The sequence below is a fragment of the Danio rerio genome, chromosome 7, assembly GCF_052040795.2.
Source record: "Danio rerio strain M-AB ecotype USA chromosome 7, GRCz13ab, whole genome shotgun sequence".
NCBI classification, from domain to species: domain Eukaryota; kingdom Metazoa; phylum Chordata; class Actinopteri; order Cypriniformes; family Danionidae; genus Danio; species Danio rerio.
Genome location: NC_141027.1, coordinates 2,584,068 through 2,598,400, shown reverse-complemented (window position 1 = coordinate 2,598,400; position 14,333 = coordinate 2,584,068). Strand labels below are relative to the sequence as shown.

Sequence of the window (14,333 nt, the reverse complement as noted above, 5' to 3'; positions counted from 1 at the left end):
GCTAGGGTAATGAATATCTATATGACGTTCAGATTTGAAGATAGGATTTTTAATTTGGGTTTCTAGGGTGGTGTAAATGGTTGCTAGGGCTTGGTTAGATTGCCAGTCTGGAAGATGGCAGTCTGAGTCCAACCCCGGATTATCTACAGTGTTCTACTCAAGAGATGGCCATGTCAGTTTTTACAATTGAAGTCAATGGGGCAGTCGCTAGGGTGCTTTAACTGGTTGCTAGGGTGTGGCTAGGAAGTAAAAATAATCAGTTATTTGCTGCTGGCTAGACTGTGTTAAATGAGCCCAGCCTCATGTCTGTACAACAGTCTGATCAAGAGTTATGACATCAAAAACTTTGGTCCAATGTTAAGTCAATGGTTTTTTTTTCAAATTTTTTGGGTCCGTTTTAGGAAAACTGTAAGTCAGATCAGTTAGAAAAGATATAGCACACCAAGTCACATCAGTTTTAAGGTCTGACGCAAGTTTGAAGGTCATAGCTTGAAATCTCTGCGAGGAGATGCGTTTAGAAGTTTGGCTCTGAAGAAGCAGATCAGTATGTTAGCATTCTCAAGCTAACAAGACACATTTCTTTTCCAGAATTCGTATTCAAATGGATATATGGGAGCTTCATCATGGGATGCAATGGTAAAACACTTGAAATCATGCATAAATACTAATTAACATCCCTTCTTAAACAAATTAATGCAAAAATCATGTGTTTTCAGGCAGCAGATGCTGAGAAAGCCTATCCTAAAGCTTCAGACGGGTTTCTGTCAGACTTCAGTGAGAAACCTCAGGAGATGCAGGACTGTCGACCTGTAAGATCTGGTTATGCTCCTAGAATCACTGTATATTTCTGAACTGCATTTGAATAGTTTTCTCCTCTGTTTATGCAGAAGAAACCAGCCAAGTTTAAAGTCCCTCGTTTCCCCCGCAGAAACTCAAAGGTAAAACGTCAATATCACATCACTGAGATACTGCTGTAGGTTTTGCTCTGTTGATATGACTTATCGTCTACTTTTACTTCAGTTTTAGCACATTTTGTTATTTGTATTATTTTTTTCACTATATACTGTATTATATTGTGTTTATTAATGTTTTGAGAACTACAGTACTTTTAATTCATGCATTTAAAAATTTTTTTATATATATATTTTTTTTACATTACTTTTTATTATTATGTTTATTTATAAATGTTTATATAATATCTAGTGTTGTCAATCGATAAAAAAATTTACTAATTAATCACACTTTTTTTTTTAATTAATCACGATTAATCACATTTAATAGACTGAAACTTGTAATTTTGGCTATTCAAATGTAAAATGAATGTAAACGCAAGACAAAAACTATTTAAATTCAAAATATAATTGTTTATTAGAATTTAAATTCAAAATATAATTGTTTATTAGAATTTTTGTTTAACTTGTAACACAGATTTCTTCATGTAAACAACAGACCCACAATAAACCATCAAGATGCTGCTTGACATTATCGGGGGACAATGTGGATCTTTTATTTTGCATGATGTGAGCTGAGAGTGCAACGCAATCTCATGGCAATTCATAACTTTTTGATTTAGTGGCTACGGGTGTTTATGCAGGTTTGTTGCTAACAAACACGTGCGGGCACACACAGACGCACAGACAGACAGACAGACAGACAGACAGACACACGAACACACACACACACACCGCGCAGGAGAGGGCAGTCAGAGCGACTCCCTTCAGATTCAACACGCATGATTGCGGCGTTCATCAAATTTGCTTAAACTAAGCTTTCTAAAGTATGGCTGTATTTCACAAGGATTCTGACACAACAACACGAAGCAGACGCTTGCATGTAAGGGGGAAACACGTCAAACTTAATGACACATTTGAACGCTCATGCTGAAAGGCAGATAAATGTGCTGTCTGACAGTATGAGGTGCCGTATAGGATTTATATCAAACTTTGCTTATCAACACATACATAAAACACGTGTACATACATCTATAAATTACTCGCATATACACCTATGCTACTGGATGTTCAAAACAACATGAATGAAACTTGTGTATATACATATAAACTTGACGCATGAATACACCCACATACACACGCACATACATATAAACTCGATCCTCACATAAACACCCACATTAACACACGCACATACATATAAACTTGCTGCATGCAAACACACCTATACACACTTGCATATACATATAAACTCGATCTATGCATATACACCCATAAACTCTCACATAAGAATATAAACTTGATGATTGCATAAACACCCAAATGAAACTTGGGTATGACAGCTTGCGACATCATGTCACATCCTGAGTACATTTGCATAAGACACCAATACTCCGATTTTAATATGATTAAGATAATGCTCTTATTAAGGGTCTACCATGTAAACAGCGATTTTTGTTTACCTTAAAGGACCAACGAGTCACGAAATGCGGAGGTTTTTCTTTCCGTTCGCCATGCGGTATCAAATTTTATTAAAACAGAAGTCTAATGTTAAAAATGAAACTCTGGAGGAAACGCAGGAGAAAAAAAGTGCAAAAAGTGCTTCCTTGGTCTTATCCATATTTCTTTGCATGTTGAACACACGTTGACCACTACAGGAAATAAAAAACCTGCAACTGTGTTAATTGCATTAATTTTTTTAACGTGTTATTTCAAATTAATCGCATGCGTTAATGCACTAATTTTTACTGCACTAATACTATCCTATATCTTATAAATATATTTTTGTAATATCCTTTTTATTTCAAACTAGTTTTAATTTTAATATATTTTTTCATTTTTGTCAAACCAGTTTTGTTTGGTTTTAATTATATTTGTTTTATATGTTTCATTTAATTGAAAACTTTATACAATTTCATAATTAGTTTATCAATTTGTTTACACTGTATATGTTTATATAATATCCTATGCTTTACACATATATTTATGTAAAGTCCTTTTTATTTCTATTTTGAATTAGTTTTAATTTTTCTTTTTTATTATAATGATATGATTTATTTTTATATAGCTCCTTTATTAACTCTCAAAGCATTTTACACAAAACGGTGCAGAAATAAAAAACAGTAACAATAAAAATAAAACATTCAAAATAAAACATTAAAATATCCAGAGCCCATGAAATAAACCAAGAACACACACCTCATGAAAAGGCGACAGTGTAACGTAGTATGTTTTTAATTTGTCCGCTTTTGTTTTGAAAATATTTGTTTTATATATTGCATCAGTTAACATGTATAGATGTTAGATCTTTCAAATGTTAGATGACAATATACTTTCATTGTAATTATATAACATAAAATTTGTTTACTCTTAGTTAACAGTAATATCACACATTAATCATCCATCATCCCGGACGAGCCCCCATACGCCTATACTTTACTATGGTAAAATCAGCTGTTCTCAGCACAGTGTTCATTTTCTCCACTGTTTGTGTTTGTAGAATACTGAGGATGCAGAGATGCGGCAGAATCACGAGGCTTCAGAGGTGAAACTTCCTGCTTTACTTCCTCGTCTTTCAAATATCTGACGCATTTTTACTTGATCTCATTTTAAAGGATTGTTGCTTTTAAAGTAATGACCCATTTTTATGTAAACTTTAACCTCTTTACTGCCAAACTTAAATGATATCTGCATATGATATAGTCAGTCAATATACGTTTTAGACCATTTTTTTATTATTATTAAATATGTACGGAAAAAAAGGCCTGTGGATTGATGACAGATACAAGGCAAATTTTATTTATTTTTTTCTAGTTAGGATTTACATAGATAGACAGATAGACAGACAGACGGACGGACGGACGGACGGATGAATAGATATATAGATTTGTAGACAGACAGACAGAAAAATGGATAGATAGATAGATAGATAGATAGATAGATAGATAGATAGATAGATAGATAGATAGATAGATAGATAGATAGATAGATAGATAGATAGATAGATAGATAAATAGATTGTTTATTTATTTATGGTAACGTTCATTGATTTATTATTTTTATTCATATATTTATTTAAGTTTTGTATTAACAGTTTAGTATGTTTATTAATACAAGTAACTAGAACTTGCATATCTGTATGAATTCCTTCATCTTTAAATCATGTGTTCATCATTCATGTATTGTGTATATTTACATATGTATGGACAGTATATGTTTATATTTTGGATTTAAGGTTTAAAATGAAAGATCATTAAACTCTACATGTAGCTTTTTTTGTGTTTGTTTATATATAGATAATACACAGATTTACATGTTTATGTACTTATAAAAAGCAAAAGTCAAATTTAAAAAGGAGTTTAGAATATTTTTTGGATTAATCTTATAAAAACTAAACTAATTAATCATCAAAATAATGGCTAGTTGCTTCTTTACTGAGCCATTTTTAATATCAGATCAGCCATCTCTTTAATATTAGCAAATGAGCTCTACTTATCCTCTATGTGTTGTGTTATTAGTATACAGTGTTGTTTTAAAAGTTCAAGAATACAAGTTAATATGTTTTATAGGTTTAGGTTTTGTGGTGCTGTACTGTAACTAGGACTTGTATTTACACATCTCTATTTTGTGTTCGTATGTTTATTCAATCTGCAGCTATGATTTGTATTTATTTATTGTGAACGTTAAAGAGTCATCAGTTTTCCTCCTTTCTGACAGATGAAGAAGCCTCCTCTTCTTCAGGTGCCGCCGCTTCAGGAGCTGCGCAGAGACTCATGGGTAAACATACACTGCTTAAAGTCTGTCTGTGAATTATTTGGCTATATATACAGTCAAAGTCAGAATTATTAGCCGCCCTTTGATTTTTGTTTCTTTTTTTTTTTTAAATGTTTCCCAAATGATGTTTAACAGATTCAGGAAATGTTCACAGTATGTCTGATAATATTTTGTCTTCTGGCGAAAGTCTTATTTGTTTTATTTCGGCTAGAATGAAAGCAGTTTTTAATTTTTTTAAAAACATTTTAAGGTCAATATTATCAGCCCCTTTAAGCTATATTTTTCGACTGTCTACAGAACAAACCATCATTATACAATAACTTGCCTAATTACCATAACCTGCCTAGTTACCCTAATTAACCTAGTGAAGCCTTTAAATGTCACTTTAAGCTGTATAGAAGTGTCTTGAAGAATATCTAGTCTAATATTATTTACTGTCATCATGACAAAGAGAAATGTGAGAAAGTGAAGCTTTTGTCTTCACACACACACACACACACACACAGCACACACACACCCATTCATCGTCATCGCGACTTACCTGTTATCCTGCTGTTGGCAATGTGGGTGCACACACTGATCCGATGGCTTATAGACAGTCTCTTACATCGCATTTTCCACAGCACAACTCCATTCCCGGTCTTACACACACATATATACATTATTTTATCCTGTTTGTTGTCCGTTTCGATCGTCTGTTTGTTTGTTTGTTTGTAAAGTCTCTCCGTCTGCCCGTGTTTGCAAGTGTTTACATGTGAAAATGGTAGTACTTCTACCTAATACTTACCTAAAGTGGTAGGACCCAAAATAAGGGAGGGAGTTTGGCCTATATAAGCAGCGGCCAAACCCCAAGGTCAGTTGCTTGTTTACCAAGTCAGTGAGAGCGTTACAGTGGTACCTCGAGCAACCCCCCCCCCCCCCCCCCCCATGTATAATATGGATATTTCTTTTTAACCAAATAAACTCCTATTTCTCATCTCCCTCATCTGCTTGGACAACACTGGAGTACATCATATCCCGTCGCCAGGTCGGATACGGTCTAGTCGCTGGAGTTCAAATATTTAAACGGATCCGTAGCTCAATTCGGATGCGAATTTTCCCCATACGGAGATGATCGAAACTCAACGCAGCTCCCGGACTGCTTCATTCTTCTCCCGGACTTCATTGGTCTGTCGCTTGTCGTTTGTCGTGTGCAGTGGAAAGGCGGCTTTAGACTTAGCCGACTGTTGAATATGGATATTCTGAGTTTGTTAGCATGTTGTTGCATTCAAGCAGATTGTGGAATGGGAATATGGAGAAGGATTGAGAAGTTAACACATAATTTAAACGGTTTTACTGAAGCCGCTCTACTTGACGGTTGGTCTTGTGCGTCGGCCATGTTTGTAGTTTGTTTACACTTTTAACACAAGTTTGTGTTTCTAATCGAATTCACATCCAATACACAATGCACTGTGGGCAATATTAGCGGTGAGAGTATGAACGCACTCTACACTTTCAATTTCTACCGGAAATACTCGAACATCCGGGAGCTTTAACGGTATTCTTGTCAACATACTGCGGTTCGAGACTCACTAACTCTATTTTCCAATACTATTAAGGATAGTCTGCAAATGTGGTCGCAGAAAGACTATAGTTTTTTTTCATGTGGGTTCGCTCATGTGAGTGAGTATTGATATGTTAATCTGTAGGGTGTTGATCTGGACGAGGGCCCTCAGAAGGGAGCAGACGCTGAGCTGTCGGAGGACTTCGGCTGGGAGGAATATACCCCGGTAACTTACTCTATGTACATCATCATGATCTGTGTGTGTTCTGGTGTTCACTTGTGTTTTAAAGTTGTAGTTGACCCAGAAATTAACATTTACTCTGGTTATTCATCCTTATAAATCCTCTGTTAAGCACAAAAGAAGATATTGTGAAGAATGCTGAAACCCTGTAACCATTGACTTCCATTGTAGGAAAAACAAACACTATGGAAGTCAATGGTTACAGGTTTTCAGCATTTTTCAAAATATCTTCTTCTGTGCAGAGGAAATGACCTAAACAGGTTTGGAAAAAGTGAAGGGAGAGTAAATAATTGGGATTTTTGTGTGAACTGCCCCTTTAATGGTTCATCTTCTGCAGGATAATAAACCACAGAAACCCAAAGAGACGGCCAGTCACCGCCGAGGCTCGAAGGTAAAGGTGTTTTCCTCAGAGTCCACTAGAAATAAACGTAGTACGCTTCAGCTGATGTAAACATGTGTTCTCCCTAGAATAAAGACTTTCCTGAAGACTTTCTGGATCCTCCAGGAGCAGCGGCTGCAGATTATCACCTGTCAGATGCTGCCAAGGTAAACATCATACATGTAGATACAGAAATCCTGCATGCAGACATCATCTCATCACTGAGGCTGCGGTGTTTGATCAGAAAACCCACAGACTTTCACTGAGGCTGCTTATTTATACTAGCATCATCTTAAACTCTCTCTCTCTCTCAGGCTGAGTGGACTTCAGCTCAGATGGACATGAAGAGATTGAGGGATCAGGAGGAAGAGCAGAAGCTGGAGCAAGAGGAGGATGAAGGGGTCAGTCGGAACACACACACACACACGCACCGCACATTCATTCATGACTATAACTAGAACATTGTGATGTTTTCTAGTGTGATTGCGGCATTTTCTATTAGTATGTATTGGTTTAAACATGCTACATACAGAAGGCAAAAGATTACCAGTAGAGACCCAAAGAGCTATATCAGTTCAAAGTATGGTGAGCGAGAGATCTTCAAGCACTGCAACTTAAAAGCACATGTAAATGAAAAACAACAGCAAGTTAACTAAACGTCTTCATGGGTTTGACAACACACACACTGCAAATCCTCAAACACAAATAAATAACACTTGCAAATAGGTGTTGCAAATTGCAAATTCGATTAATCGATGAATCAGATAATAAAAGAAAAGCATTAATTTCCAACCGTTTATTTAAAAAACTCATCCCTGAGCTGTTATAATAATAATAATAATAATGCTAATAATAATAATAATAACAATAATGTTAATAATAATAATAATAATAATGTTAATAATAATAATGCTAATAATAATTATAATGCTAATAATAATAATAATGCTAATAATAATAATATTAATAATAATAATGTTAATAATAATAATATTAATAATAATAATGTTAATAATAATAATGTTAATAATAATAATAATATTAATAATGCTAATAATAATTATAATAATGCTAATAATAATTATAATAATGCTAATAATAATAATAATGCTAATAATAATGCTAATAATAATAATAATGTTAATAATAATAATAATAATAATAAAGCTAATAATAATAATAATAATAATGTTAACAATAATAATAATGTTAATAATACTAATGCTAATAATAATAATAATAATAATGCTAATAATAATTATAATAATGCTAATAATAATTATAATAATGCTAATAATAATAATAATGCTAATAATAATGCTAATAATAATAATAATGTTAATAATAATAATAATAATAATAATAATAATAAAGCTAATAATAATAATAATAATAATAATAATAATAATAATGTTAACAATAATAATAATGTTAATAATACTAATGCTAATAATAATAATAATAATAATAATGCTAATAATAATTATAATAATGCTAATAATAATAATGCTAATAATAATAATTATTATTATTATGCTAATAATAATAATGCTAATAATAATAATAATAATTATTATTATTCTAATAATAATAATAATAATGCTAATAATAATTATAATAATGCTAATATTAATAATGCTAATAATAATGCTAATAATAATGCTAATAATAATAATAATAATGCTAATAACAATAATGCTAATAATAATTATAATAATGCTAATAATAATAATAATAATAATAATAATATTAATAATGCTAATAATAATAATAATATTATTAATATTAATAATGCTAATAATAATTATAATAATGCTAATAATAATAATGCTAATAATAATAATAATAATGATAATAATAATAATAATAATAATAATAATAATAACAACAATAATAATGCTAATAATAATAATAATAATGCTAATAATAATAATAATAACAACAATAATAATGCTAATAATAATAATAATAATGCTAATAATAATAATAATAACAACAATAATAATGCTAATAATAATAATAATGCTAATATTTTTTCTAATCCGTTTTTTTATCTGTTTCTTTTCAATTAATCATCTTGCTCTACTATGAAGCGCTCTACAAAGGGTGATATACTGTTTGGAACACACTGAATGTTTCCTGCTTCACCTCTGAATGAATCAGCCCGTTGTTTAATGAATCATTTGAATGAGTTGCTTGTAGAATCATTTTCAACAATTGCCACTTTCACCACTTGCTGGTGATTTTAGTGTCTTGTTTATTAATCCATGACCGGCCCAAACCAAGACCAGCACAAAAAACCCAGCAAGGTTTAATGATTGTTATAAAAAATACAACTAAAAATACATATAGATATGATATATGTAGATATATATTTTTTCGTGTCACATACTAGAGCCGTGGGACCCGACCACATTTCCGTGGCGCGGGAATAAATTTCCGAATAAAGCGCGGGAGCAGTCGGTAACGGGTTTGTTTTGCATGTGTGTGAAAGAGACAGCATGATGCTGCGTTTAGCTTGTTTGTTGCTGTCTATGTGTGCGTGCGAATGAGAGAGAGCTTTGTGCTCTCTCTCTCTCTCTCTCTCTCTCTCTCTCTCTCTCTCTCTCGTGTGTGTGTGAATGAAAGAGAGCGCGAGATGCTGTCTGTGTGTGTGTGTGTGTGTGTGTGTGTGTGTGTGTGTGTCACTTGCTTGTGTGTGTGTGTGTGTGTGTGTGTGTGTGTGTGTGTTTATACAGACAGCGTGTTATAGGCTGTCTGTACTCTGTATAGCTGGGTGGTTTTCAGTTTTGTTCTCTCCCTCGTCCGTGGCAGATAGAAAGCGGGGCGGGAGAACAAATGCTGAATATAAGCGGTAGCGCTCGGGTTCGGGCTATAACCTGGTGGGTGCAGGTGGGAGCGGGATTCAAAATTTAGTCCCGCACAGATCTCTTTCACATACCTCTAATCGTTTGCACTGCAACACAAACTAAATACATACATGGCTACATACATAATTTTATGATTAATAACATTAATGATACTAATAATATTTATAATAAATCACTACAAACTTTGAGTCAAAATCATCAATTTTTTATGCCAAAAATATTTAGAAAAGGTCACGTTCTATGGACACAATTTGTAAATTTCGTACTGTAAATATCCCAAAACTAAGCTTTGATTATATGATTAATATTCATTAGTATTAGATTAATGATATTACTTGATTAATATGATTAAATGATTAATGAACATGGCTAATAGGATTGAATGATTTATTAGTATGCTTTGCTAAGAACTTGGTTTGTTTAACTTTTTTGTTTTTTTTACCTTCAGATTTCCAATAGTTGTATCTTACATATTGTCATATATTGTACAGTATGTATATTGTATTAAACATCTATGGGAAGCATATTTATTCAGCTTTCATGTGATGTATTTGGGGTCAGATGTGAGTGCATGCAAGCTGTAATGAAGCTGTTGTGTGTTTTATTAACAGGACACTGACAGCCTGATGGAGTGGTGGAACACAGTGGAGTGTGAGTTTACCATTCACACACACACACACACACACACGCACACACACACACGCATGTCACGTTCAGCTCACATTCAGCCTTTATGTTTTCCAGATTGGGATGAAATTCCTTCAAACGACACCATCAGCTCTAAAGAAGAGGAGACCATGTAAGACTACAGTATATTAAACCACCATATCTGCACACTGACACAACTGTGACCCATTGTATGTAATTGAAGACAAATATTTAGTTCTTTTTATTACCCGAAGTGATTTTTTAATATTATTTATGAGCTCTTTATTAGTCCTGCAAATTACTCATTCTTTTTTCAAATGTTACTCAAGTGCTGTTATACAAAACAGGGATATTTTATACTACTCAGGTCAGTGGTCCCCAACCTTTTTATAACTGCGACCGGTCAATGCTTGACAATTTTACTGCGGACCGGGAGGGGGGGGTCTAGAACGTGCTGACGTGAGACGTCTGCTTCAGCCAATCAGAACAGTCAGACGCATTCACATCCGCATGGTTTATGAGAATAAAAGCCTTTGAATATTTTTCCAGACACATTTAGCTGCTAGAAGTTAGTCAGATCACGTTTATATGTTCATCTTAATGCCAACCGTGTAAATAATTATCAATAAGATGCTTATGATAAGCCGTTGTTTGTTTACCTTCAAGCTTTGCGTGTGGTCAAAACAGGGTTTTCAGCGCTGTGTTAGCGATCTCTGGGTATTCTGCCATCACTTTAATCCAGAACACCGGCCGAGTTGTTGTCTCGAACACTGTTTTAAGGCCGTCGTCATTTGCGATCTCCAGCAGTTGCTCTTCTTCTTGCATGGACATGCTGGATTCAGCTGGTTTGTTGACAAATGGGTCACGTATTCATTCCCTAGCCGTTTACGGGTCATTTGAGGTTGGGAAGTAGCGCTCAAACTCCTTTAACAGCGAAGACTGGTGATCGTGCAGCAGCTTGGTGTGGGCGCAGGCTCATTCTCACACAAAATCCCCGCTAATGTTTGAAACATGTCCAATATGCCTCCGTTTGGCTTTATATGCAGCTACTTTATCTGCCAACTTAAAGATAATTAATTCTTGTGCGGCCCGGTCTGGTACTGATTGATCCACGGACCTGTACCGGTCCGTGGCCTGGGGGTTGGTGACCACTAACTTAAGTTACTGATTTATTATTATTGTTCTTAGAAATTTTGAAAGATTAAAGATTTTGGAGCAGGTTCACAAAAACGGAAGTATGAGATGATGTCAGAAAATGTTTTTGATCCATTTAGGCAGAAATGACAAACGGCAAACGTTGGATGTTTATATCAGGTTTATATCTTCTTAATATAGCTATGTGGATTTAATAATTTAAAAAAAAATCACCAGAAATGATTTCATATGCTCGTTTGTAACTCCATAAAATACTCCTAGAATGAGAAGGTCCATAATTGACCATATTTGGATCAGTCGTGAATATTAATGAGCACACACACAAGTTGTGTTTTGAATAAAATTTATGCAAAATTATCAATGATATTTATTCATTAAGATAAACCCCTTGGGATGTACCATCTCATTTTCAAGGGGGTCCCACAATTAATCACAATCACATAATAACAACACCAGAAGACAAAACATAACTTACTCAACATCCAAAAAACATGACATAACATAAAAAATAGTAATAAATAAATAAACAAATAAAATAATTCTTATTAATTAGTATTATAATTAATGAATTATTGTAAATTATGCTTAAATCTGAAAAATCACAGTATATTAACAAAAGATACAATTATACATTTGTTTAGCTCCACCCTAAGGAGCCTTAAGCTAAATATAATCTGTCTATTGAGTATTTTGCATTCTAGATGAGTGTGAAGAGATGGACTCATTGCTCAGTGGTGCACACTAATGCTGTGTTAACACCAGACGCAGAACGCGTGGATAAATTGCGCTATTTGCGCGTAAATAGCCGCGTGAACATTTGAGTTTACTCGCTTCATTCGTGTGTCAAATTCACTTCAGAACAGACGCGGATTTGCGTGATGGGCAGGGCTTCTGTCTGCCTAAAGACTCTATCTTCATAGCTAAATGGCTAACATGGATTTTATGAAGAAAGTAACAGTGTGTATGTGCTTTATGAAGACTGAAAAACAGCGTCGATACGTTTAGGGTCGTGTCTGAGTCCACTACATCCTTTCAGAGGTGCATCCAGCTCTGTGAGCTCATAAACTCCTCCAGAAACTGAACCTGGATGACGGAGGCTTTCAGTGGTGCTTCTGACTGAGCCCAGCCCAGTTTGATGAACATCAGGTTCTACGTCACAATCACGGCCCCACAAGAGCAAGCTTCTGATTGGTTAATGCGGCGCGAATGTACGCTGAAGTTCAGGTTTTCGAAATCGAGAAAACGCTCGTTAAAAACGCTCAATTCGGCCCGCGCCATTCGCAAAATTTTCGTTATTTGCGCCGCGTCATTCGATCGTATCGCTCCACAGGATGTCTATTCGCGCGTTTCTATTGACTTAACACGTAAATCACTCGCGCTTGACGCGCGTTCTGCGTCTGGTGTGAACGCAGCATAACGCCCCATTCACACTGGGCTTTAGCGTCTGACGCGATAATCATAGCAGTGTCAGCCAATGAAATTAGTCTGCAATAGGCCACAGTCTGAGCTGGTGTATTTGCATACAGCGATCTGATTGGCTGACGCTTCCGTCGCCGCTTGAAAAGTTGAGCAAATCAAAACTTTTGCAGTGAGCAACGCATCTGAGGTGGCGCTGACGGATCCACAATGCAGTTCGGCAACGCCTGACGTCACCCATTCAAAGTGAATAGGAAGCGTTGATGATGACGCCACGTGTGAATGGCGTTATTATATTATTATTCGACTACGCCTAGTTATACCCGGATTTTCCTGATAGGTCATCTTTTGGACTAACACACTGATACTAACATCTGAAACAGCATCATTTTAACTTCACAGGTCTTTAACGAGTCTCCATTGCTCTCTGTGTTCAGCTCATTTAAGGCAGTAGCGGAGCAGGTCCACCGTGGTCTGCGGGTATACCTGAAGCTCTTCATGGAGCGCGCTGAGCTGCTCTACCAGCACGTGTTGATCTTATACGCCATCGCAGACGACCTCAGCAGCTTCCACCATCGCTCCAAAATCGCCAACATCGCCGGTGGGACCACCACGGCTGTAGGAGGCGCCGCTGCCATCGCGGGGCTGGCGCTGGTGCCCGTCACCTTCGGCGCCTCCATCATCATCTCTGCCATCGGCCTCGGGGTCGCCACGGCTGGAGGAATCACTGCGGCTTCAGCCACCATATCTGACAACATCAACAACATGCATGTGTGTATGACGCTAACACTAATGAGTTCACGTTCATTATAGAGCACTTTCAAAACAGCTAGGGCGGACCAAAGTGCCGTACATAAAATGCAAATCACAACAATAAGAGGAGATGAGCAATTAAATAGCAGTAACTGCTTAATGAAGCAAGTGCGGACAAGTTCAACTTTTCAATCATTAGTTTTTGTCTTGTTTCTAGTCCAAACATCTACACATCCTTAAATCTAGAAGCATTTTCTAGACGAGCAAAACATATCGTCTTGTTTTCAGAAATGATATCAGGGATGTGATACGGATTTCCGTATTTTCTGAGCTCGAAGGGGCGACCCCTGTGATTTGCGCAAAACCAACGTTGTTTTGTTTTGTTTTGTTTTTGTTTTTGTTTTGTTTTGTTAAAGGGGGGGGGGGGTCATTGTGAGCTCCATCGTCTTCAAAGCAGACCTGATGGTTTGCCCCTTTAGTGTTCATCATTGAGCACAACAAGGAGCAGTAACTGTTACATTACGGACATCATTCCGGGATGTAATTGTAGAACTACAGTACCTAGGCTATTGTGTATAATGAAACTGTGCAGTCCTATAATGTG

General features: G+C 35.4%; 1 protein-coding gene across 1 annotated transcript in view; it reads left to right on the top strand.

The window, feature by feature from the left end:
* Window positions 1–14,333, top strand: part of si:cabz01007807.1 — a 57,837-nt gene that overhangs the window by 38,484 nt on the left and 5,020 nt on the right. Inside the window, exons 25-36 of the mRNA XM_087260161.1 lie at window positions 589–636; window positions 717–809; window positions 888–938; window positions 3,451–3,495; window positions 4,668–4,727; window positions 6,413–6,493; window positions 6,846–6,899; window positions 6,977–7,054; window positions 7,202–7,288; window positions 10,369–10,408; window positions 10,502–10,556; window positions 13,414–13,747. Of these exons, the coding sequence (XP_087116287.1) occupies window positions 589–636; window positions 717–809; window positions 888–938; window positions 3,451–3,495; window positions 4,668–4,727; window positions 6,413–6,493; window positions 6,846–6,899; window positions 6,977–7,054; window positions 7,202–7,288; window positions 10,369–10,408; window positions 10,502–10,556; window positions 13,414–13,747 (1,026 nt within the window). The remainder of the gene's footprint in view (window positions 1–588; window positions 637–716; window positions 810–887; window positions 939–3,450; window positions 3,496–4,667; window positions 4,728–6,412; window positions 6,494–6,845; window positions 6,900–6,976; window positions 7,055–7,201; window positions 7,289–10,368; window positions 10,409–10,501; window positions 10,557–13,413; window positions 13,748–14,333) is intronic.